The sequence below is a fragment of the Diabrotica virgifera genome, chromosome 4, assembly GCF_917563875.1.
Source record: "Diabrotica virgifera virgifera chromosome 4, PGI_DIABVI_V3a".
Lineage (NCBI taxonomy): Eukaryota > Metazoa > Arthropoda > Insecta > Coleoptera > Chrysomelidae > Diabrotica > Diabrotica virgifera.
This window is the reverse complement of record NC_065446.1, coordinates 124,157,747-124,185,231: the sequence shown is the minus strand read 5'-3', so window position 1 is coordinate 124,185,231 and position 27,485 is coordinate 124,157,747. Positions and strand designations below refer to the sequence as shown.

General features: G+C 32.0%; 1 protein-coding gene across 1 annotated transcript; it reads right to left on the bottom strand.

The window, feature by feature from the left end:
- Positions 1-361: 361 nt before the first annotated feature.
- LOC126883653 (uncharacterized) lies at positions 362-26,878 on the bottom strand. Its single transcript, XM_050649307.1, has 2 exons — positions 26,558-26,878; positions 362-3,172 (listed from the first exon to the last, which is right to left on the bottom strand). The coding sequence occupies exons 1-2, from the start codon at positions 26,876-26,878 to the stop codon at positions 362-364; spliced, it is 3,132 nt and encodes a 1,043-aa protein (XP_050505264.1).
- Positions 26,879-27,485: the final 607 nt, after the last annotated feature.

The window sequence follows — 27,485 nt, the reverse complement described above, 5'->3', positions numbered from 1 at the left end:
AATTTTTGTACAGATACTAGTTTATGTGGTCCGTTTGAAGCTATGACTGCGTTTTGTGAAATTTCTCCAGCAGATACTTTGTTAAGCCATGCTATGAGAGAATATGTATATTATTATAAAATTAAAGTTGTAAATGACTTGAATAACTTTATTTGTTAATAAATATTATGTATTTAAACACTTGTGTTTTATTTTCGTAATATATTTACAAAAGGATAATGAAAAAATAATATTGTACAATAGTAATTTTATTAAAAATTACTGAGGAAAAGTGATTGTGTCTTTTCACCAGCCATACATATTTTTAATATCCAAGTAAATACCCTCAGCGTCTTAAAGCGATTATATTTTTGCTAAAAAATTATGGTATATCACAATGCCCCCAGGGAAGCGTCTTAAAGGATTCTGGTATTAAATATCGTTTATCATCATAAGGACTTAGGGCCGTTTTTGTTTGCTCTATGCTGAATACTGAATGTTGATATGACCGAATACACCTTTGGTTTGTGCTTTTAATTTTGTATTCTTTTAAACAATTTTCAAAATCTTCAAATGTGATTATATTTTTGACTACATTATATTTTACACCTTTTGCTTTTTTGGTTATACCTAAATTTTGAATGCCACAATCAATTTGTTCCTTGTTTAGTTTCAGTTTTAAACGTTCTCTCTCTTTTTCTCTCTCTTCATCAGTTGTTTGTAATTTAAATGTATACATTTTTGATCTTAGACCAATAAAATGAGTAATAATTTTTCCATTAGCTTCATCCTTCATTAGACCAGGGATTTTTTTATTTAACCGTTCTATCATGTACGGGTTATTTTCCGAATAGTCAGATGTATCGAATTTAGAGTTGTGTGCCTTTAAAACCTCCTTATATGCATCTAAACACTGTAATTCATAGATAAAGCTATCTGTATCCATGTACAATAACATACAATTTTCTTCTCCCATCGTTGGAAGCATGAAGGAGTAATGAAAATCATACATACATAATTTTGATATGTCTAGGATTGCTGCACCTATATACAGAGGCTTATTAAAACACACTACTGATTTGGTTAGTTCGATGGCCACCAGGTTTTCACTAAAGATAGTACGACTGTGAAACCGAATACTTGCAATCAAGTTTTTGGCTCCATACCTTCCATTCCAATTTTTACATATTTTTACAGTTCTATGCCTCCTTATATTCTCCATGGTCTTACCAAACACAGCATTGTTCATCATTTTATAGAGATTTTTCTCAAAACTGCTCTTAGATGCAGCCCGTAAGTTAGTATTTAACTCAATATAGGGCTGCAGCCATGCAGATTGATTAAATTTCAAAACTTTATGTATTTTAGTTAAAATTAATCCGTTGGATAAAGCCTGCTTTAAATTTCTATAATGAATAATATATTTTGACTTATTAAAAAGAGTTGGCAATAATTTTGGTAGTTTTGAACCGGGAGGAATGCGGTGTTCGGCAGCAAATGGAAAATCTTTATATTTGTCGTGTAATTCACGTGGATACTCTAAGTCCACTTGAAAGAAATAGCCCTCCTTCGCAGCATTCGGAATTGACATAATATCAATATGACCCTTGGGAAGTTTAGTGGATTTAGATGCAACACCAAATTTGGTTACATCTTCAATCCACTTAAATCCTCCAAAAGGTAAATATTCACTCATAGCCCAACCATAGAGATTATTTACATCTAAATACATGATGTACTTAGAGGGTTGTGTGGGGTCATATGTTGACATGTACTTATTGTTAGCTTCCGAAAATCGGTTACTACACACAGATATTCCGCCTCTTATGCCTTTTTCAATAAACAAAATCATATCCACATCTTTTAATAACTCTAATCTACATTTTGTATACCTAAGCATACAGTCCCATGTATAACCTGGTATGGTATAATACCACGCAGGATCTAAATGGTACGTATCCCTACATTTTTGTCTAAATTGTTCAAATACATCAGCCAGAAGCAAAATATCTGTTTTTAGGTGCAAATCGCTATACTCTCCCAAATTTTTACATTCAAATGTAGACCAAACTTTCTGCGCATGAGCATACTTCTGTTCGCTAATATGTTCATCACATAATTTATTATAAAAATGACTAATTGTAGGTAAAGAAGTTTCCTCTAATTTTTCCAAACTATCTACATAATCATAGCAAAATATTCCTTTGCAAGTTAATAAATTAAATGCATCATCATCTAAACTATAAAATTCTTGTTTTAAAATCTTCTTCTCTGAAGTATCTAAAAGTGATGCTAATTCATCGAGTGAAGCTCCCATAAATCTCATAGTATCGATAAATCTTAGTCTAATTTTATGCTCATCTGAATGTAGAGTAAAAGAAATATATTTTTCTTTATTAATAGGAAGTAAGCTCAGGTGCCCATGTTTGCATAAATCGATAATCATGAAATGTGAGTCATATCCACTAAAATTATGGAAGGCTACTGGCACAACAAACACCTTTCTGAAGTTTAAATTGCATGCTTGGTGTGCAAAACCTCTTACCTCTCCGGTAAAATGATCATGATCTACAACAATTATATCTGTAGCTAAAAAGCGTTTTTCACAAATATGACAGGCAATTGCCCCACTTGTACTAGGCTTTTTAACCATAGGTACAATTGATTTTATTTTAGAATTGACAAATTTGGATATTTCAGCCATTTCTTTTGCAAACCACTCCATGCAATTTTCACCTCTGTAGCTTCGAAAATATGATAAGCTGTCATCGTAAGCACATTTTAAGTAATAGCCTGCACTATAAGGTACATGCTTTTGGTATTTTGCTGTTTTGCTTAGTTTTACATTAGAATCTATAAAATTATGTAACTGACATTCAAAATCAGCATATATGATAAAGGGAGTGGTTTGTTTGTATGTGAAATTTCTAAAAGCAACATCATCGTATTTGGGAACAGTCATTTTACATTTGTTTATGTCTCTGCAGAACTCTTCATGCTCAGCAAGTTTATTCCCGCTGGAAAAATAATTCATACAGCGATCACAAATATATTTTTTATTTGTGTTCTTACATAACTGAGAACTTAACAACCTAGACATATCTTTAATCCAGCAATAATGATATTTTATTTCAATATTTTCATCGTCACTAGGAGGAGCATCGTAATCATTTAACTTTGGAAAATATTTATCCTGAATAAGAAGCAAATTTACATGTCTATCAAGCTTGTTTTGTGTAAGTCTAGCAGGTACTACGTCATAAAATTGTTTTTTCTTAACTTGATTTAATTCCAAAGCATAAACATTCACTGATATAGTATTTATTTTTTCAAATTTTGTAATATGACTTAAAGGCATTGGAGCTTCCAAGTCCTCCGTTTTCAACGCAGTACTGTAATATGGATATGCCGATGTACGTTCTGTATTTATTTTAGCTGGATAAAGAGAGCTAATAGTCGCCCAATAAAAGCAATTTTGATCGTAATTTTTGATATTTATACATGCTCGACGCTTTTGAATTTGTTCAGGAAGTTTAATGTACGAAGATCCGTTCCCAATTTCGACTTTATTGATGTTAACTTCTAATGAGATTACTTTAGAGAGAGCGACACCTGAATCTTTTTCTGCGAACTCAGACATTTTTTTAAAAATTATATCTTTGACATTTTCGCTAAACCAAGTGTGTAAATCGGTTGAATAACTATCTATAATGACATTTTTAGTGTTAAAATGCATCAAATCTAAACTCTCACTGTCACCTGTCTTTTTAATAAATTCTTCCCACAAAGTAGTGTTGACTTTAAGTATTCTATTAGATTTCAAAACAGTTTTAACTTTTTGTTTAAATACGGTAAAAGCATCATCCAAAAACGGTCCTACATCCTTATGATATAAATTTATTATAACTCCTGTCTTAATCCGGCTTGCAAAACTTGAAGCGACATTTTCCCATTTTACTCTATTTCGTAATTTTGAATTAAGTCCTAGACCAACACGTCTATTAAAATTTAAAATTATTCTTCGAAAATGTTTAAAATATCCTACGTTTGATTGTAATTTTCTAGCAGTTCCAATGGGTAATTTTTTAGCTTTAATTAAATTATTACATTTGCAAATATGTGCATTTAATCGCTTTAACCACACTTTAGCATCATTTTGAGTAAATTTATCAAAAATTATTTTACGAAGTCTTTTAATAGTTAATAATAGATTATCCGACTGCTTAACTATTTCCTTAATCATTTCAATAATATATTGTATGGCTTATAAAAAACAAAATCACTTACCCTCTTTTTTTTATTCTAAGTTTCAACGATTTTGAATTTGGCTGCTGGATCTTCGTTTCCACTACAATGGATGAAACCTTGCTTATTTGTTGCTAAATCCACCTAAAACAATAACAATTTGCTATACTAAAATTCACTCTCTTCGAAAAAATAAAAAAAAAATATATTGCTAGTGCGATTTTCGAAACCGCTGTAGAAAACACAAAAAAAAGACAAAAAACATATCTAATAGGAGGCTCTCTAATAGAAATATGTTGTAAAATTTCGATGCAAAAAATGTAATTCGGAGCAAAACTCTCAATAACAACTTGCTATACTAAAATCGAAAAATAGAAACAAAAATGCATTGCTATTGCGATTTTCAAACCTGCTGCTTAAGTATTTAAACCCTGCTTATTTTTGCTAAATCCACCTAAAACAATAACAACTTGCTATAGTAAAATTCACTCTCTTCGAAAAAATCGAGAAACAAATGCATTGCTAGTGCGATTTTCGACCCCGCTGTAGAAAACATAAAAAAGACAAAAAACATATCTAAGAGGAGGCTCTCTAATAGAAATATGTTGTAAAATTTCGATTCAAAAAATGTAATTCGGAGCAAAACTCTCAATAACAACTTGCTATACTAAAATTAACTCTCTTTAAAAATAGAACGAAAAAAAAAAAATTAAGAAATAGAAAAAAAAAAATGCATCGCTAGTGCGATTTTCGAACCCGCTGCGTATTTTACTATATTATATGTATGGTTTAAAAAACAAAATCACTTACCCTCTTTTTTGTTCTAAGTTTCAACGATTTTGAATTTGGCTGCTGGGTGTTCGTTTCCACTGAAACCTTGCTTATTTCTTGCTAAATCCACCTAAAACAATAACAATTTGCTATACTAAAATTCACTCTCTTCGAAAAAATAAAAAAATGCATTGCTAGTGCGATGTTCGAACCCGCTGCATAAAACACAAAAAAGACAAAAAACATATCTAATAGGAGGCTCTCTGATAGAAATATGTTGTAAAATTTCGATGCAAAAATGTAATTCGGAGCAAAACTCTCAATAACAACTTGCTATACTAAAATTAACTCTCTTTGAAAATAGAACGAAAAAAAAATTAAGAAATAGAAAAAAAAAATGCATCGCTAGTGCGATTTTCGAACCCGCTGCGTATTTCACTATATTATATGTATGGTTTAAAAAACAAAATCACTTACCCTCTTGTTTGATCTAAGTTTCAACGATTTTGAATTTGGCTGCTGGATGTTCGATTCCACTGCAATGGATGAAACCTTGCTTATTTCTTGCTAAATCCACCTAAAACAATAACAATTTGCTATACTAAAATTCACTCTTCGAAAAAATAAAAAATGCATTGCTAGTGGGATTTTCGAACCCGCTGCATAAAACACAAAAAAGACAAAAAACATATCTAATAGGAGGCTCTCTGATAGAAATATGTTGTAAAATTTCGATGCAAAAATGTAATTCGGAGCAAAACTCTCAATAACAACTTGCTATACTAAAATTAACTCTCTTTGAAAATAGAACGAAAAAAATCGAAAATTAGAAAAAAAAAATGCATCGCTATTGCGATTTTCGAACCTGCTGCTTAAGTATTTAAACCTTGCTTATTTCTTGTTAAATCCACCTAAAACGATAACAATTTGCTATACTAAAATTCACTCTCTTCGAAAAAATAAAAAAATGCATTGCTAGTGCGATGTTCGAACCCGCTGCATAAAACACAAAAAAGACAAAAAACATATCTAATAGGAGGCTCTCTAATAGAAATATGTTGTAAAATTTCGATGCAAAAATGTAATTCGGAGCAAAACTCTCAATAACAACTTGCTATACTAAAATTAACTCTCTGTGAAAATAGAACGAAAAAAATCGAAAAATAGAAAAAAAAAATACATTGCTATTACGATTTTCGAACCCGCTGCGTATTTTACTATATTATATGTATGGTTTAAAAAACAAAATCACTTACCCTCTTTTTTATTCTAAGTTTCAACGATTTTGAATTTGACTGCTGGATGTTCGTTTCCACTACAATGGATGAAACCTTGCTTATTTTTTGCTAAATCCACCTAAAACAATAACAACTTGCTATACGCAACTTCACTCTCTTCAAAAATAAAATGAAAAATCGAGAAAAAATGCATCTCTTGTGTGAGATTTATATAAAATATATCTAAAATGAAGGTCTCTAATAGAAAAAAATTTCGGGAAACGTTGAAAGGTGCAGAAGTAGAGGTTGCTCACCTACTCGATGGATCAAATACAGAAAGCCAGTGGAAAAACATTCTCTGAATCTATGAGGGAAGCTCAGGACAGAAGCCGATGGAATGAGATAGTTGCTCGTATTATAGGGAATCACGACACTCAGCAATGAGGAAACGACTGAGGAGGAGGAGGAATAGAAAAAAGTTGCAAAATTTTAAAGCAAAAGTCTTTTAGAGTAATTCGATTAAAAAATTATATATACACAAGTTACAAATAAGCAAACATAGATCTAATATGTATGAATAAAATCGGAATTACTAAAAAATTTGGGATTATAACCTGCTGCAACGCTACGAAGCACTAGATAAAACAGAAACCAAAAGACACATCATTTATTTTTGCTATACACAATTTCACTCTCTTCGAAGTGGTTCAAAGAAAGGAACAGCTGTCAGATGATATTTCTGAGAAAGACAGAAACAAGTTGGCTAACAGTTTATTTAGTAGAATTATGGAAGTTGGGCAAAGCCAGACGAATGGAGAAGCAGTGTATTTATAAAAAAGAGACAATGTACAAAGAGCAATACAACTATCACATATGGGCAATTGATAGACGGATACGTGAAAATCAGTTCGGCTTCAGGAACAAAGAAGCAAACTCTCATATATAAGAAGCAAAAAATATTGAGAAATACTAGAAAAATAAAACCGAAAAAATATATATCTAAGAGACAGTCACAAAAGTATTTTAGTTTAATTTTATTGAAAAATGGTATATAACCAGATACGAATATAAATAAAAAATCACAATAAAGTAAAAATAGTACTCACCTTACTGCTACGTTGACTGCAATATACCAAATGTACTTAACTGCCTCGAAAACTCGAATACAATATTTTCCCTGCTTTTCTCGTTTTTTATATCAAAGTCCAGTAATTATATTGATGGGTCTTTAATTACTGTATCTTCTCCATCAATTAGTGTGAGGTATTTTTTAAATTACCTTCTAATTGCTTTGCTATTAAGCAAAGTTTCTAATATTTTTCCATATATCATTTAGCTATTAAATAAAAAATTAAATAAAGTTTCTAATATAATATATCTTTCCATATTAGCAGTGGCGTATCTATTAGGAAGGGAAATTTCATTTTTCTGTGTCATTTTATTCTGTTAAATAATCATGTGGACTGAAAATACTAAATCCTTTTTACATGCTGTTGTATTTGATTTTTTTATTGGACCAATAGGAGTTCGATTTTTTACATGTGTATATATAATTTTCACAATCGAATTAGTCTAAAAGACTTTTGCTTTGAAAATTTGCAATATTTTTCTATTGAATATCTTCCTTCTAGATTTTTTTTTGTCTTTGTCAACTCAGTCGAAGTTCTTTTTCATATCGATGAATTCAATTTGTTTTATGTATGAGATTTTGAGATCATATTTAGAACGAATTATGGTAGATTCCTTCAACGTAATATCTGTATCAAGACAAATTGGAATAAAAATAGCGAATTGGAATAAAAATGGTGAATTTAAATAAAAATAGATTAAAAATGGCGTCATCTAGCGGCTAATAGCTAAACTATGGTAGATTTCTTTGACGTAATGTCAAGGAAAATTGGATCATAAATGGCGAATTTAAATAAAAATACTGAAATGGAATAAAAATGGTGGATTGGAATAAAAAATGGCGAATTGGAATAAAAATGGTGGATTGGTAGCGCCATCTAGCGGAAAATAACTATGGTAGATTCCATCGCTGTGACGTCAGCGTCTATCTCACTCTTACTCAAAGGAAGGTACTTCTCTCTCTAACACATTGATTTCCCTATCTTGATAGTCATAAAAACGTTACTCATCTACTGTTATATTTAATAAAAGTCCCTAAAAAGGGCTACATCACAAGCAGAACTAGTTTTCAATCTGATAACAGATCATCATCAGTGCTGACAAGATGTTGACATGCTAACCAACAAAATACAAAAATATTAGGGTAAAAACCATGGACGTATAAAAATAAAAACGAAAAAAATAAAATCGTCTTTATTTATACGTCCATGGTAAAAACCCTTTAAACTTGACCAGTCATGGACACAGGATTAATCCATGATTGATTATTACCCATTTATTTACAGGGTGTTCAAAATTTACAATTTCATTATTAATCAAATATTATACTAAACACACAGATTCCGCTTTCGAATGGTATACGGATGTTCTATAACTAGGAGTCATAGTTTGTGCGTAATTTACAATTTTCTTAAACGGTAAATCGATTTTAATAATATTTATTTTTATGCAGTCATTCTCTATATTTAAACCCATCCTCCTGGCATAGTTGGTAAAAACGAGTGTAGTTGTAAATAAAAATGTAAACTTTTAGTTGCTGATTTGTAAAATAAATTTTTTCGTTATTGAACATAATTAAATACATAACGAAACAAAGAATTTTGTTAAAACAAATACATAAATACTACAAAATGAACAACAACTTACTATAAGTAAAAAATTATCAGTTATGTAATAGATGTTCAAAATGTTTGCTTTCTTGTGCAATACAACAAGTTCTTGTGTAATACAACAGGTTTGTTATATTCTATCGACTTCTCTTTCACTTGTTTTATGACAAATATTGCGTCCGTCGTCGATCTGTCTTTTTTGAATCCTTATTATTTTTCTCTGTTCTTTATCTGTGATTCCAATTTATCCTTGAGTATGCCTGTGCATGACTTCGTTGTCGTATTTAAGAGAGTTATTCATCTGTAGTTGTCCGGACATGATATTTGTCCTTTCTTAAAAGGATTTTCTTACATTATTGATTTGCTTATCAAATGATGTGCTTACATTATTTAACAGGTGGGGTTGTAGACGGAAAAGCGTTCGAAATTCTTAATTTCATATCATCTGGAGTAGTAGGAAATGTAGCATATACAATATTCTTAATAATATAACCCCATTTAAAAATCCACCTTTGTGAATCCTGCGGACCTTTGTCCGGTTAGGTTGTTTTCGTAGATAGCGAGATTGGTCATTTTTAGGAACAACTAAATTTGAATATCATACACGGATGTTTATACTTTTTATAATTGAGGCGCTCAGAGCAACAGTGGCCAAACCCACAACCTACAATTTTACCAAAACACTTTAATTACATTAAAGTTATCCCTCATTTAATATTTTTAGATGCAGAGTAGATCAACCAATAGTTGCTTGAGCCAATCTGCACCTGAAAATACTTAATTAATGCATAACTTTAATGTAGTAAAAGCGTTTTGGTAAAATTGTGTGATGTGGGTTAGGCCACTGTTGCTCTGAGCGCCTCAATTAACAGACCGTACTGTCATAAAATGACAATGTCATATAATAACATTAATTAACTACATATTTTGTTTTAAAATCGATTTACAGATTAAGAATTTAAATAATTGCAAATTACGCAAAAACTATGAGACCTACGTATAGGACATCTTTACACTATTTGAAAGACGTAAATCTGTTTAGTGTGAATATGTATTAATATACATGGTGTTTTATTTAAAATAAGCATAATATGACATATTGAATACTCCAATAATGTAACTGTAAATTTTGAACACTCTGTAAATAAATGCGTACTAAATAATAATGGAGTACATTCAACCAGTATCTAATTATTTAAATGTAAAAGTAATTTTTTTATAATTTATTAAATAACTTGAGAATAAGCCTTCTTTTAAGCTTTAAATTTTAAGAAAAGTCAACCTAACTCAGGACACTCTGTACATAGGTATAGGGAAGCCTTATAAACCCATACCTTATTTTTTGCGGACAATTAAAAAATTCAATAAAATATAGGGTGTTCCATAAGAAAAAATATAACTTTGATGCGTCGATATTTATTGGGACACCCTTTATATTTCAAAATAATTTTAAAATGTAGCTTATCAACTTACAAATTATAAAATAAAACATTTTTAAAAATCTTTTACCATTTCGCTGTAATCTTCCGTCCCGTTAGTGGTGACTCACCCTGTATATACGAGTATTATTTACACTGTAAAACATCACATTCAGAAAAGAAACTATAATCATATGACATTGAGAGGACTAAGAATTGCAACAAAAAAATTTCATTTTACATGCTACTTTCAACATATTTTGTCGATGCATGATATTTATTATAATTAACTAGTTTTGATGGGAAATGAGCCACAATTTTACTAGGAAAATGATTTTTTTATATATTATAGTTAAAATATATTTATTATCTTTGGACAGAACCAAGGTTAAATATATTATAAAAAAATAATTTATTTAATAGTTTAAAAATATTTTTATTAGGCGAAAATAGCCACAATATTACTTGAGCATTAAACGTATCGAAAGTCGATGAGATGAGTATTGTATATTGAAATATTGGTAACGAGATGGAAATCAGCCATAAATTACCTTTTGTACAACCGATATGGCTCATTTATGTGGCTGGGAAGTAGACATACAACACTAAGCTTAAATTATTGTGTAATTGTGTTGTATGTGTAATTTGTATGAAATGAATATAAACACTAATGCAAGCGATAAACAATATGCACAAACACATAAAGGCAGCAACTGATATACAGATTTTATTAGCAAACTAAACGAGACCATTGTAGTTGGTATACCGAAGTAGAGAAAATCATTTAATAAATCGTATACCAATGAACAACTACATTAGGGTATTATGCAACGGGCATTTAATGACGATCATTATGAGGCCAGTATGAGGGATATGAAACGAGCCGCTTAGCGGCGAGTTTCGTATAGAGTATGAGCTTCAGAATGATTATTACATACAAGTTGTATACACTATTTTTTCTATGATCATTCACAACAAAAGATATATTCCAATTTATTAATTTTCTAACGCAAACAAATAGTGCTTTTCATCGATTGACATTTGTTTCGAGCTTCAGTCATGTTGTATAATCTGTATATCATATTAACACAACACGGATTATCCGACATATCACAGAAGCTCGAAACAAATGACTGAATGAAAGCCCTATTAAGTAGTTTGTCAGTGTCAGTTTGTTTACATATTGAGAACTGTCAAAGCGTATGTATTTGACTCGCCGTTGGTCACTGCGCATGTGCCACCTTCATCGCGAATGTCCTATCGCGATTCTATTGGTTAAAAATCTGTATCGTACTTAAAATATGTATCATAGTGAAGCTCATTATGATACAGGTAGTGAAATCGTAATTGATATATACTTAGTCCAGTCGGGTTAGACCAATAACAGGCCTAACCTTGCATTAGGAGCTGCCCCAAATTTTATTTTTTAATATTTACGGGGGATCAATAGTAGTGTAAATTTAAAATCTCGACTGAATTCCGCCATTGCGTTAGCCGCTATCTTGATTTTAAACGAGAACTGTTTTTGCTCAATATCTCCGCCATTTTCAACTTTTCGACAAAAAGTATAACAATTAAAATTGTTGAAAATATAAGTTTCTATCATTTCTTTTTCTACAGTTTTTTCGTGCCATCGATATTTTCCGAGTTATAGCGGAAAATAGTGACAGTTATATATAAATAGAGCATATTTATTGAATTATCTCGTTTATTGTTAGTTTCACGACAAAAATGTTTCTATAAAAAATAGAGAGAATTTAATTCTACACAAGTTTAGTTTCTTCATTTTTTTGCTTAAGTTAATATATAAGGTAGTATGTATGCGATAATGGCGCGAGCGTAAGACCTGATTGATTTTGTAGCAATTGTTATTGTTGAATATCTACGCCATTTTCAACTTAAATTGTTCCAAATATGATTTCCTACAATTTCTTTTTAACAATTTTTTTTCATGTGGTTGATATTTTCCGAGTTAAGTGGGAAAATAGTAAAAAGTGGTGGGGGGAGCATAATTACTGAATTGAATATTTTTTCCGAGCTGCCCCAAATTTTATAATTCTATCCTTTAGGGGAGATCAATAGTAGTGTAAATTAAAAATCTCGACTCAATTGCGCGGTTGCATTAGCCGCCATATTGATTTTAAAGGAGAACTCTTGTTGCTTAATATCTCCGCCATTTTCAACTTTTCGACAAAAACGGTAGGAACTAAAATTGTTAGAAACGCAATTTCCTACAATTTTTTTCCACAATTTTTTTATGCGATCAATATTCTCCGAGTTAAGGAGGAAAATATTGGAAGCGGAGGGGAAGCATAATTATTGAATTGTCTCATTTATTATTAACTTTACGACATAATTGTACATAAACAAAAATAAAGAGAATTAAATTTTATTCAATTTTTGAAACTTCCAATCAAACACCAACCGAACTAAGTACATAAAAGACATAAATAATAACTTATTTGCATTAAGTTCACTTAATTTTATTAACTAGCGGGTTTTATTGGTTGAATTTGTCTGTCGATAATTAAGTTTCATGTCAGCTAACATATTTTAATATTTCAACAATTTTTTTTTTAAATTTTGGACCCCGTTGGGTGGAATTTTCCCATTCCCCCCCTCTTAGACCCGCCACTGGTTCTCTCGAAAAATTGTAGTAAATTGTAATTGCAACAATTTCAGTCCTTACACTTTTTGTCGAAAAGTTGAAAATGGGAAAGATATTGAACAAAAACAATTGCTTTAAAATCAATCGGGTCTTACGCTCGCGCCTTTACCACATACGTACTACCTTAAAAATTGATTTTATCAAATAAATGAAACAGATCAAAATTGTATATATATATATATATATATATATATATATATATATATATATATATATATATATATATATATATATATATATATTGATGTGATCTTGATTATTGATATGAGATAATATTTTTATATGTCATTTAATTTAATCAATGCATTAATAACAATCTAATTAATTTACCAGATCACATATCAATATGTTTTCAATCTCAGGGCTTTTTATAAAATTAATTACTTACATACGTGGCTTCTAAGTATTTCTTAATGGTTCCTAATCGGGATAGGAAAGAAAAGAGTAAAATAATAACACATATGGGTTACAATTGTAATCAAAATATTGTTTATTTTATTTAAATGGCAATCACTGCTTAATATTTGCTATATCTTATTATTCTTAAAAATAACATTTATACACGGGAATCTTATTTCCTTTTGATTTCCAATTGAAAGTTTTTATTAACATTTAACTATTATGATTTATCAGCAACAATTCTATTTAAGTTTGATGAAACTTTTCTGATATTATTGATTATGTTTTTTCAATTTTAAATGTGGTATTTACTACGAAAAACCCATACATTCATGTCCAACAAATGAGACTGACCTTTTTCTGGTGCACTGAGAATGTCTTCACACAAGACCCGTTTCCTGCTATCCTTGGCTGCAATCCAAACCTCGTCCTGGCTTCCAGTAATGTTCTCCTCTGAAACTAGCTCGTATAGCTCTCGTTTCCTGCTTCTGTCTTGATGCTGTGTTCTACCTTTTTCGAAACTGCAATCAGCTACCGGGAACTCTTGGCTCAAGGAGGTTCTTTTACTCTCTACCTGGCCTACCTCTCGTTCTACGATAGATACTTCACACTCACGGAACTACACAGGCTTTCTCACTCTCCGTACACTACCGTCTACTACTCGACTTCCCTTCTCGACAGCTCAAAACATTCTGATCTCTATTTGTCATTCATTCCCCTACTTTCTAAATATCCCTTCCAGATTCACAAATCAAACTTCCACCACCAACTCTCATTCGCAGTATTCCTCAAAACCAATTTTTAAACTTTCTAAATATGCTTAATGGATTTCAAAGAAAATAGTTAATTCCCATTCTAAAATTACTTTCTACTATATACAAATTTTAATGACCTTTTAACGATTTCACTTGAGTCTTATTTAATCACTTCTTAAAATTAAATATAACAATTTGTTGTATACAGGTTGTTTTAAATTTATATGCCCGTGGTTGAGAAAATTGAAAATATTTTATATTAAATTGAATTTTGTTTATAATTATCAAATTTTAATTTTTATATCAAATAGAAATATAACAAATCCCCGCCTTGTATTCGATAAAATTTATCTGCATTTTTAAATAAATTTTCTCGAGGCAAAACCAACTCCCTGTATATTTCCTTACTTGGTATTTATTTAGTGTTGACTCACAACTCCCACAAGTCTGACAACTGTATATATGGTATCTGCCTTACCTTCTTATCATTTTAAAATTAACAATTAACTGCGCTCGGCTTTAATTTTTGTGTTTATCTCATTTAAAAATGTGAAATTTTCACATCAATTTCAAATTATGGCCGCCATTACAGTATGCGCAGATCGCTTACGTATGGATTGATGACAGTTTATTTCTGCAATGTTGCCTAATTTAAATTTTTTTATAATTTCTTGTGCAAAGACGGAAGGTGCTTTATTTTTTATTCAAACATAAACATAATGCTCGTTTCAATCTTTCTTTGTCTTTTTCTTCTTCTTTTATTCGATTTGCTTGGCCTTGACTGCCGTAGCTCGTCTCATTTATTGTTTATTTGAATGGTTTGAATGACCCCAGGAGCGGTCAAATACCTCCTGGGGTACTGAAATTTACCTGAAGAGGGTTGCTGTGATTGCGCGCAACGGAAGGATTAAGGCAGGTAAACAAAACACTCTACACTCTAATACCCGAAAGTTAGGTTTGGACCGAAGGGTTAGGTCTTCCTCCTTTGAAAATTGTACTGTATAATATATAATATATATAATATATTAATTTTTTAATTTTATTAATAATTAACAAAACACTCTACACTCTAATACCCGAAAGTTAGGTTTGGACCGAAGGGTTAGGTCTTCCTCCTTTGAAAATTGTACTGTATAATAAATAATATATATAATATTATTAATTTTTTAATTTTATTAATAATTAATATTATATTAATAATAATTTATTTATTTAATACAATAAATATTAATTATAAAAGAAACACTATGTAGTTTTTTGTAGTTGGTTTTAACATCTTTCTGCATTTGCATTTATAATATGGGGTATACAAAAATAATATGGTATGGAAATAATTCTGCGAAAATTTTAAACTTGGCAACGATGCTTTCATCCCTTAACTAAGGAGGTAGAAGGGGGTTGGCTTAGCATTACCGACGCTAACCAGCGCGTCCTTTTCGTTCTTTCTTGTTCATACCGTGTTTGTGTTAGGACTAAGCATCAAAAATGGCGTGAGATGAACCATGTAGCATCGGCGTGTTAGAAGCTGGCTACATGGCGAAAACCAAGGACGAGGTGCTAAAGTTTTTTGTTAATCACGGGGTGTTGAAGGACGTGATAGTGTGTCTGTGCGGAAATACCCTTAAAATGGACGGAAAGATGACTTTCAGGTACACCAACTCAACTACTGGGCATAACTGTAATTTTCCGATGTGCACCTTAAATGCATTTAAATAATTAACATCAAAAACCTATTGATAATTACAATTTTGATTACATTTGATATTAATCTGATAATTTACTATTTTATTTGTTGTTTGTACTGTCATTTTATGGTAATTTTTTGGACTTAGCCTAAAAACCCAAAAAGAGGCCAAATTTTAATGATTTTGATGTGGCAAATTATATAAAGTGCATAAAAAGTATGAAAAAGACACCAAAAATATGCGATTACATCTTTGTTCCGTAAAAATAAATTTTAAATGTGGCAACAGTGCGCATATCTACAACAACTTGAGTATTGCGCATAACTGTAATTTTGGTAATTTTCTGATGTGCAACTTAATGAATATAAATAAATAACATCAAAAACCTGTTGATAATTACAATATTTCGATTACATTAAATATTATTCAAATAATTTACTATATTATTAGTTGTTTGTATTCTCGTTTTATGATAATTTACAGTTTTTAATTTTTTTGTGTCTTTTTCATACTTTCTATGCATTTTTTATAATTTGCCACATCAAAAACATTAAAATTTGTCCTTTTTTTGGGTTTTTAGGCTAAGTCCAAAAAAATAGGCCATTTTAGGCAAATCCGTTTATATCAAATTTTTACCCCTTACTTTAATCTACGTCTTAGATCCTAACTTACTATCTACTTCATGTAATTCTGTCTTTTATTCGTGATATTTGTATACATCGTGAATATTATAAATTCCTCGGATCTTTTCCGAGTTCCTGTGCCTCAACTCATAACTATTTATCCCATTTTCATTATTCACGATGTACGGGCCTTCGAAAACAGGCATCAACTTTGCGCAAATGCCGCCAGGAAGATTTGATACTCGTAATGCCCTCACGAGTACTTTTTCACCCTTTTGGAAAGTCACTGGTCTTCTTTTTCTATTTTGTTCCTGTCTTTGGATATATTTTTCGTTGCTTCGCCGTAATCTTCTCTGTACGGTTTCAATCACCTGTTGATATTCTTTTGGCTCTTGGTCTTCCCATGGCCTTATCGGCAGTACACCCTTCATGATGTATTCTGGGGTCTCCTTTGTTACTGTGCTCGGAATTGTATTTAGATACCTTTCTATTTCCGCCATTTTCCTGTCCCAGTGGCGATGTTGACCATCTGTTGCAATGCGAAGAAATTTCGTCACTTCCTGTATGAATCGTTCCGAAGGATTACTCTGTGGATGCCTGATGCTGACAAAATTTGTCTCTATTCCTCGTTCTCGAAGTTGTCCCTTGAAACGATCATTTCGGAAATACGTTGCATTGTCCAGTAGAATCTTTTTTGGTGTTCCTACTATGGCTATAAAATTGTCGATTTTTCTTAATATCTCCTCCCCCTTTGTGGTGCGGCAACTATATAATTTTACGTATTTTGAAAACACATCCACCATTACCAGAATATGTTTGTTCCTTTTAGTGGTCATAATTAGATCGCTTAACATATCTATTGCTACAATGTCTAGTTTGTTTCGGGCTTCAATATTTTTGGCAACATTTTCGTTTTTGAAATTCCGACTCTTATATTTTTGACATACATCGCACTTCTGGGTAATTTCCTTTGCAATGCGGTAATCCTGTCGGCTGATGTAATTTTCCCTAAAAACGAGCCAAACTTTTCTGCTACCGATATGCCCATTGTCCTCATGTAATTTCTTTATTATCTTTTCGGCCAATGTCTGTGTCACTAAATATAGTTCCTTTCCGTCTATTCTCTTAAAATATATGTCATTTTCTACTTCCGCTCTTCTTTTCTCTCTTTCCTCTAGGTCTTCTTGGTTTGTCCTTATCTCATTTAACGAATATATCCCTTCTTCTTGTATTAATCTATTTAGTCCCACCTGTAGAGTAATTGTTTCCTTTTTTCCCGTGTCCTCATCCCGTGTTAGAGCGTCGGCTATTATGTTGTCTTTTCCTTTTATATATCGGAACTCAAAATCATACTCCTGTAATAATAGAATGCCTCTATGTATTCTATTATTTACTAATCTATTCTTCATGATATGTACTAAAGCTGCATGGTCTGTTTCGATTGTGAATTTTGCTCCCAATAAGTAAAACCTCAATTTGTTTACGCAATATAGTACACTGGCAAACTCCAATTCTGTAACACTATATTTTCTCTCATGTGTTTTAGTCACTCGCGATATAAAACATATCGGCACTTCTTGGTCGTTTTGTATTTGAGACAGCACTCCTGCAAATTTTTGTATGGACGCATCAGTTCGGAGTATAAAAGGTAAATTGTAAATGGGGTGGTATATTTTCGTTCCTCTTGCGAATTCTCGTTTTAATGTTTCGAAAGCTTCCTCCTGTTCTTCTTTCCAATTCCATTTTATTCCTTTTTTAAGCAACTTTATCAGAGGGATTTCCTTTTGGCTCAAATCGGGAATCAGTTTTTTAAAATAATTAATCGTGCCAAGAAAACCTCTCAATGTTTTCAAATTCGTTGGTCTTGGGTATTCATCTATGAGCTTGACTCTGTCTTCGGCTAATCTTACTGTTTTGGTGTCCAATTGAAAACCCAAATAAATGACTTCTTTTTGAAAAAATTGACATTTTTCAATGTTTAATTTCAATCCCGCTGTGTCCAATTCTTCCAGAATTATTTCTATGTGTTTCAGATGACTCTGAGTATCTTGTGAAAAAATTAATAAATCATCGATATAATGAACTATGAAATCTTCGTGGCGATTCAAAATGGTATGTAGAGCTCGGACGAGTGCAGCACAAGCACTCTGCAATCCAAACGGCACTACCTTAAACCGGTAGACAATACCATCAATAGAAAAAGCAGTGTAGTTTCTACACTTTTCAGCTAACGGTATCAACCAAAAACTGTGTTTTAAGTCAATTTTCGAAAATATGTGTGACCCGGTGATTCTTCCAAAAATGGCCTCGATGTTTAGAGGTGATTCATATTGTGATACAGTGTGCTGGTTGATATTCCTGGCATCTAAACATAATCTCAATTCTCCACTGCTTTTCTTTACTATCACAATCGGGTTAACATACGGTGAATCACATCTTTCGATGATTTGATCTTCCAACATTTTATTTATTTCTTCTTTCACCTCTTGTCGATACTTGTATGGAATCGGGTAAGTCTTTGATCGAAAATTTCCCAAGTTTTTCACCTCAAATGAATGTTCGTACTTTTTAGCCACTCTGTTTTCCTCATTGATCAAATTTTCGTAGTTTCTTAACATCAACCGCAATTCTTTTTCTTTCCCTTCTCCACATATCAATTTTCTGTCTTTTTTCTCAGATTCTTCACACATGTTTACCGTGCATTCTGCATCCTCGTTTGCATATACCTCCTTTTCAAATACCACTGTTTCAATCATATTCTTTTCACTTTCATTTTTTAGCTTTATTTCTTCTTCTCCTGAGCCCGTCTCTTCTTTTGAGGAATCCCAGGTTTCCTTTGTTTCTGATACTCTCAAATTTTCTTCTTCTGGGCTCAACTCTTCCTTTGAGGAGCCACAGGTTTCATTTTCTTTTATCTTTTTCTGACCTTTTTTCCTTTTTCTTCTTTGTCCTTGCTTCGCTGCCAAATTCATTTCCACTGTTTGTTCTTTACCTGATTCGTCCGTATTTTGTTTCTCATGTTCCTTGTCCTGTTATTTTTCTTTTTCTTCTGTTAGTTTCATCGTATTATTTTTAAAATCTATCACTACATGTTTTTCTGCCAATTCGTCCACTCCTACTATCATGTCATGTGACATGTTCGGCATTATTACACATTGTAGTGCATACATATTCTTGCCCAGTCGTACCATTACTCGTATGCCTTCATTTATAGTTGCCAATGTCCGTTTGTTTGCGCCCACTAAATTTACCCTAGGTATTTTATAAATTAAATTTGTTAAGTTAACTTCTTCTATTAGTTTTCTGTTGACCAATGTTATTTCAGATCCAGTGTCTATCATAATTTTAATTGGTTTCTCGTTGATAAATCCATCCACAAATTTTAAATTAACTCCATTTTTCTTTTCGTTGTTTCCTGCCAATTTAATAAACTCCTTGGGGTGACAAAAGATTCCTGTTTGATTTTTGGTTTTTAGTGAGCGCCGTCGTGAAAAGACGCCGGTTGCTCATCGTTGTTTATATTTTCGTCATAATGTCTCTCTCCGTCATATTCATCTGTCTGGGTATTATTTACTTCTCTTCTATTTTCTCTTGGTCTGTCGGATCTGTTTCGGTTTTCTCGATATCCCTGTTCATTTTGTCTACCATTATTTCTGTTTTCTTGATTTGAGCGTGTGGTGTTTCTATTCTGGTATTCTCGATTTCTGTCCTCATTCCATTGCCTATTTCTTTGTTCATAATTTCCTCTTCCGTTGTCTCTATTTTCGTTTTCCCTTCTGGGATTAAAATCTCGTCTTGTATAGTCCCTCCTATTTTGATTTCTATCTCGGTAATCTTGTGTTTCTCGGGGCCTGTAATCTTCTCGCGACCTTCTTGATTTTCTTTCTCTTAGACGTGATTCTCTTATTTGTAGGAATTGGCATAAACTATCTATGTCTTTGTAATTTTGCAATGTGATATGGTCTTCCAGCGTTTCCTCGAAATGTCTTGCAATCAGTTCGACTAATTGTTCCGATGAGTAATTATATTGTAAATGTTTTGCATTATTGTAAATTTGCAAAGCATATGTCCTTTCTGATACACCCATCCTATCATTGTATTTCCCATTTTGCAATTCCTTGTTAATTTCCAATTGTTGGACTTTTCCCCAGAAATAATTCAAAAATTTTTGTTCAAATTGTTGCCAATTGCCGAATTCTTCTTCTTTACTATCGAACCATAGGCTTGCTTCATATTTGAGATGGTTTCTGATAGTTTCTTTTGCTGTTTCGAAATTTCCGATGTGCTGTATTTTCTTTTTCAGGCTATTTATGAACGGCACTGGGTGTAATCTTCTTACATCCCCGCCAAACCTTATCTTCACGTCATCTGTGCTATGTATAACCATTTCTCTTCTTTCTCCGACATTCTGTTGCGTATTGATTTCCGCAATCTTTCTTTCCACTTCTTCTATGTCTGCTTGAATAGCGTTTTGCAACTTGTTTTCCAAACTTTCCATTTCTTTTTTCTGGCAATTCGTTATCTCCTTTATTTTATTTTGAATTTTCATTTCTTGTTCTTTCATCTCGTTTTTCATTGTTGTTAAACATCCTTTTACTTTCTTTTCTATGCGTTCCTCCATTTTCTTGTTGTTCTCTTCTATTGCTTGTTTCATTTTTTGTTGTGTTTCATCCATTTTTTTATCCAATTTTTGTTGTGTTTCATCCATTTTTTGATCCAATTTTTGTTGTGTTTCATCCATTTTTCGTTGTGTTTCCTCCATTTTTTGATCCATTTTTTGTTGTGATTCATCCATTTTCTTTGATGTTTCTTCCTGATTTTTATCCATTGCTTGTTTTGTTTCCTCCTGATTTTTATCCATTGTCCTTTTTGCTTCATCCATTGCTTGTTTTGTTTCTCTTTGATTGTCATCCAGTTTTTGTGACTGGAGTTGCATCAGTTGTAATAGTTTATCTATTCCTGATAATTCTTGCTGTTCTGATGCCATGATTGTCGTGTCTAAAATATCTTCTTGGTCTGAATATTCTTTTTGTTTTTTGTTGTCCTTGCTTTGGCTTCTTGTCACAGACATTTGTTTTCAAGAAGTACTGTCCCCGCCAAATATGAAATTTTACTAGTATGTTACCAAGACGACTTTTTCTCGCCCAAATATTATAAATTGTCAATAAATATATCAAATGCAAATATCGTAAAAATAAAATATTAAATCAGTTATGTAAAATTTGTACCTAAAGAGATCTAAAATTTTATGTTATCAAATGTAAGTATCTCACTTTTTACCACAGGCATATAAATTTTCAAATACCGGCTTTACTCTTTCTATCCTTCAAATTTGCCACTAGAAATACTTTACAATGCCCCACGTTGGGCGCCAGTTGATGTGATCTTGATTATTGATATGAGATAATATTTTTATATGTCATTTAATTTAATCAATGCATTAATAACAATCTAATTAATTTACCAGATCACATATCAATATGTTTTCAATCTCAGGGCTTTTTATAAAATTAATTACTTACATACGTGGCTTCTAAGTATTTCTTAATGGTTCCTAATCGGGATAGGAAAGAAAAGAGTAAAATAATAACACATATGGGTTACAATTGTAATCAAAATATTGTTTATTTTATTTAAATGGCAATCACTGCTTAATATTTGCTATATCTTATTATTCTTAAAAATAACATTTATACACGGGAATCTTATTTCCTTTTGATTTCCAATTGAAAGTTTTTATTAACATTTAACTATTATGATTTATCAGCAACAATTCTATTTAAGTTTGATGAAACTTTTCTGATATTATTGATTATGTTTTTTCAATTTTAAATGTGGTATTTACTACGAAAAACCCATACATTCATGTCCAACAAATGAGACTGACCTTTTTCTGGTGCACTGAGAATGTCTTCACACAAGACCCGTTTCCTGCTATCCTTGGCTGCAATCCAAACCTCGTCCTGGCTTCCAGTAATGTTCTCCTCTGAAACTAGCTCGTATAGCTCTCGTTTCCTGCTTCTGTCTTGATGCTGTGTTCTACCTTTTTCGAAACTGCAATCAGCTACCGGGAACTCTTGGCTCAAGGAGGTTCTTTTACTCTCTACCTGGCCTACCTCTCGTTCTACGATAGATACTTCACACTCACGGAACTACACAGGCTTTCTCACTCTCCGTACACTACCGTCTACTACTCGACTTCCCTTCTCGACAGCTCAAAACATTCTGATCTCTATTTGTCATTCATTCCCCTACTTTCTAAATATCCCTTCCAGATTCACAAATCAAACTTCCACCACCAACTCTCATTCGCAGTATTCCTCAAAACCAATTTTTAAACTTTCTAAATATGCTTAATGGATTTCAAAGAAAATAGTTAATTCCCATTCTAAAATTACTTTCTACTATATACAAATTTTAATGACCTTTTAACGATTTCACTTGAGTCTTATTTAATCACTTCTTAAAATTAAATATAACAATTTGTTGTATACAGGTTGTTTTAAATTTATACGCCCGTGGTTGAGAAAATTGAAAATATTTTATATTAAATTGAATTTTGTTTATAATTATCAAATTTTAATTTTTATATCAAATAGAAATATAACAATATATATATATATTATATATAGTCTTTTGAGTCCCTTTTACTTTTCAGTGTCGGGACTGGCACATCCTTTCACGTGTAAACAAATGTTGACCATTGTTCCTTATTGTATGCTAATCGGCTTGCTTCTGCTATTGTTTTCCCCTTCCTTTGGATGATTTTAGCGACTACTGTATCCCAATCTTCTCTAGGTCTTCCTTCTCCTTCTCTAGGACTTCTTTTCTTTTGTATCCTGGCTTCCCATATTTTCTTCACCGGTATGTTGTCTTTCATTCTTTTCATGTGTCCCCACCAACTTAGTTGTTTTTATTCAATATACTCAAGTACAGATTTCGTCTTAAGATTTGTGCGTATATATGTGCTTCTTATTCTATCTCTCATTGTCACTCCTCTAACTCTTCGTAAATACTTCATTTCTAGGGCCTTTATCTTGCTTTTTAGTTTTCTAGTTAGTATCCATGATTCACAGCCGTATGTAAGCACTGGTCTATATATGGTGTTAAATACAGTTAGTTTGGTTTTTCTTGTGATTTCCTTTTTGTTTAAGAAGCTATTTTTTATTGCATGAAATAGTTTTGGTGTTTAACTTATCCTCTCTTCAACATCTTTGTCCTGCCTTCCATTATTTTCGATTGTAACGCACAAGTATTGGAAATGATTTACTTGTTCTATTGCCTCCTCATTAATTTGCATATTTATTACGACGGGTTCTTGCGATATTACCATGGTCTTCGTCTTATGTGTATTTATCTTCATACCCTGTTTACATAATGCGTGATTCCATGCTTGCAGGTTATTTTGCAGGTCTTCTTCTTTTTCTGAGATAACTACTACATCATCTGCGAATGCACATTCCGAAATGGTTACGCTATGGAGATTCCTGTACCCTACATGCAATTTCTTTAGTTGTGGTGTGTACTCTATCATGATTTCGTCCATAAAGATGTTGAAGAGGGTTGGGCTCATGACACCTCCTTGCCTTAGTCCTTCAGTTGTTTCGAATTCTGTTGATTTCATGTTTTTATGTATTATGTAGTTCCTATTTCTCTTATAAAGACTTTTGATGATTTCAACTAGTTTATCGTCAACCCCTCTTCTTATCAATCTGTCCCACACAGTTTGTCGTTTCACCCTGTGGAATGCCTTTTCCAGGTCTATGAAGGCCATATATGCTTTCTTTTTAGACAGTAACGTTTTTTCAATTATTTGTTTTACCGTGAAAATATGGTCTTGTACTCCTCGTCCCTTTCTAAAGCCACTCTGTGCTTCATTTAAAGTAGTTGCTGTAACGTTTCTCAGCTTTTTTTCTAGTACTGTTTCATAGACTTTGAGAGAAGAACATAACAGTGTAATTCCTCGATAGTTGTTACAATCTTTGTGGTCTCCTTTCTTATATATCGGTACTATTACTCCTATCTTCCAGTCCTTCGGTACTGTTTCTTTTTGCTTGCTTCTTTGAATATTTCAGCTAATTGTTTTACGCCTTTCATTCCCATGTACTTCAGCATTTCCGGTGGTATATGGTCGTGTCCAGGAGCCTTTCCGTTTTTAAGTTTGCCTATTGCTTCTATTGTATCTTCGATTGTTATCTCGATGCTTGTTCTCTGTTCTTCACTACCTGTCGCGTTACTGCTTTCTTTATTCCTATCCTCTTTTGTGGTAGTTAATAATTCTTGGAAGTGTTGTCGCCATCTTTCAATAATTTCTTTTTCTTCTGTGATTATTTTTCCTTCTTTGTTTTTAATTCTCATATCCTTACTAGGTTTGTCTGTTCTCAGAGATTTTAATGTTCTATAAAAAAGTTTTTGATTTTCTTTGCTATTGTGTTCCAGCTGTTGTCCAAATTGATGCCAACTCTTTTCCTTTTCTGTTTTTATCATATCTCTTACTGCAGTTCTTGCCTCTTTGTATTTGTTGCAATTGTTTACTGTTTTGTTTCCTAAATAATTATTCCAAAGCTTTTTCTTAGTTTTCACTTGTTGTTTTATTTCGGCATTCCACCAGTTTGTTTGTTTCACATTGTCATTCCTTTTACTAATGCCACATACTTTTTTCGCCGCTTCCAGTAATATATTTTTAAATGATTGCCATTTTTGTTCTAGGTTGTTACTATCATTTGCATTTTCCAAAACTGCTATTTCTAAATCAACCATTTCTTTGTATCTTAGGGCAATCTCTTTGTTTCTGAGCTTGTAAGTTCTGATTGATTCGTATTAAATTTTTCTTTTGTTTTCTTTTGTATGTTCCTGGGGTTTTTTGTTTTTATTCTTTATTCTAGCTTCCAACAAATAATGGTCACTACTTATCTCTGGTCCTCTTCTGACTCTAATGTCTTGAATTACCTTTCGATTGTCGCGTTCTACTAGTATGTAATCAATTATTGACTTTTCTGATTCTCTTGGTCCTTGCCTAGTAAATTTATGTATGTCTTTGTGTTGGTAGTGTGTGTTTGTTACTATTAAATTATTTAGTACGCAGAATTCTATTAACCGTTTTCCATTATCCTTTCTCACTTCTTCACCGTACCTTCCAATTACATCCGTTACTGTCTCATCTTTGATTCCTACTCTTCCGTTGAAGTCTACAATGACGTAAATCCGCCCTTTACTGTTTTCTATTGCTATATTTAGGTCTGTCTGTAATTTTTCTTTGATTTCTTTTTTCTCATTTTCATCAGGTCCATATGCCGTAATTATTGTCTGTGGCTCTCACTGTTCATCTTTCATCTCAAAAGCGACTATTCTTTCTGACCAGCCTTTCCAGTCCTGTATATTTATTACTTTTTCTTTTTTAATTATAGTACCTACTCCTGCAGCTGCTCTCTTTTCCGGTGGAACCCCGCTATATATAAGCAAATGACCGCCTTCTAGGTATATTTCACCAATTCCTTTCTTTTTTGTTTCTGTAATACCTAATATTTCTATTTTGTTTTTATTGAACTCGTAGCTCAATTCTGTTTCTTTACCATTTAGTCCTCTGATATTCCACGTTGCTAGTCTCCAAATATTTTTCTTATCCTCTTTGCCATTGTCATTACCTATTTCTTGCCTTGTCGTTTCCTTATGGTCCTTGCACTTGCTTTTCTTTGCAGTTAATTTGTCCAGTTTTTTGTATTGGCATTATCCCTTTCCAATTCGCTGCTTTTTGTATTCCAAGTCCATTTCTGCCCATTGATTATAAGTTTTTGGTATCCAATTTTTACGGTTTTCCTTTCTTCTATTTTTTGTTTTGCAATTTCCTTCAGTTTTTGTTGAATTTTTCTTTCGTTTTGGGCCAAGTCGTTATTTATATATACTTGATTATATTTCCCCCTAGTTAATTTAGCTTTGTTTTTCATTATCTTCAATTTTTGTGCAAAATTCTCTATTTAATCCGGTATGTCTTCTCCTTTATTTCCTTTATTTTTGGGACAGAAATTTTTATCTTTAACTGGTTTTCGAAAAATGTTTTACATTATCTTCCATTTCCTTTTCTGTAGCATTTGGAATTTCCAGACCGCTTATAATAATATTGTTTTTTCTGTCTTTCTTATCAGCTACTTCTAGCCTTTCTTCTATTTCTTCAATTTTAATCATTTTAACTCGCAATTCTTTCATTTCCTGTTTTATCTTCAAATTTTCCTCTTTTAGCTGTTTTATTTCTCCTCTGTATATTTTATTCATTTCTTTTACCTCGTTAATCAGTTCCTTCGTATCTTTCATAATTTCAGCTGTAGTCTCGTTTATTAATTCCTTGATAATTTCCTTAAATTGCATAATTTCTTCATTAGTCATGTTCATCCTGATTTATTTGCCCTTATCTCAGCACGCCACTGCTGTAATGTGTGCTGTCTATATGTCTAGCGTAAGATAACGTCCACAGAGGTTCGCTCTTCAGAGGTTCGTTACCTATCCAGACACTTTTGGTAAAACTGGTTGCCTATCAACCTAATTTGTGTTTCAAGTCTTTTTAGTAATTATTTGGTAATTATTATATTAATAAGTTATTCTCTAGGCTATTCTCACCTGCAATCCACTTCTTGGGTATTTAATTCGCCAATGATCACTAGTACGTATTTTATCAGTGCGTATTATCCCGGTATTTCGAGTTTTTAATACGGAGCACAAATTCACACCTGTGTAAACAATCACCAGTAGCGTAGCTCCATCAAAATTGTTTAAAATTTAATTTTCTTCATTTTTGTATAGGTTAAAATTTGTCGTAAAAGTAACAATAAACGAGATAATTCAATAAATCAATAATTATGCTTTAACTGTCACTGTTTTTCCCCATAACTCGGAAAAATGTGGACCGCACGAAAAAAAATATAATAAACGAAATTATATAAAATCGCATTTTCAACAATTTCAATTATATTTTTTGTCGAAAATTTAAAAATGG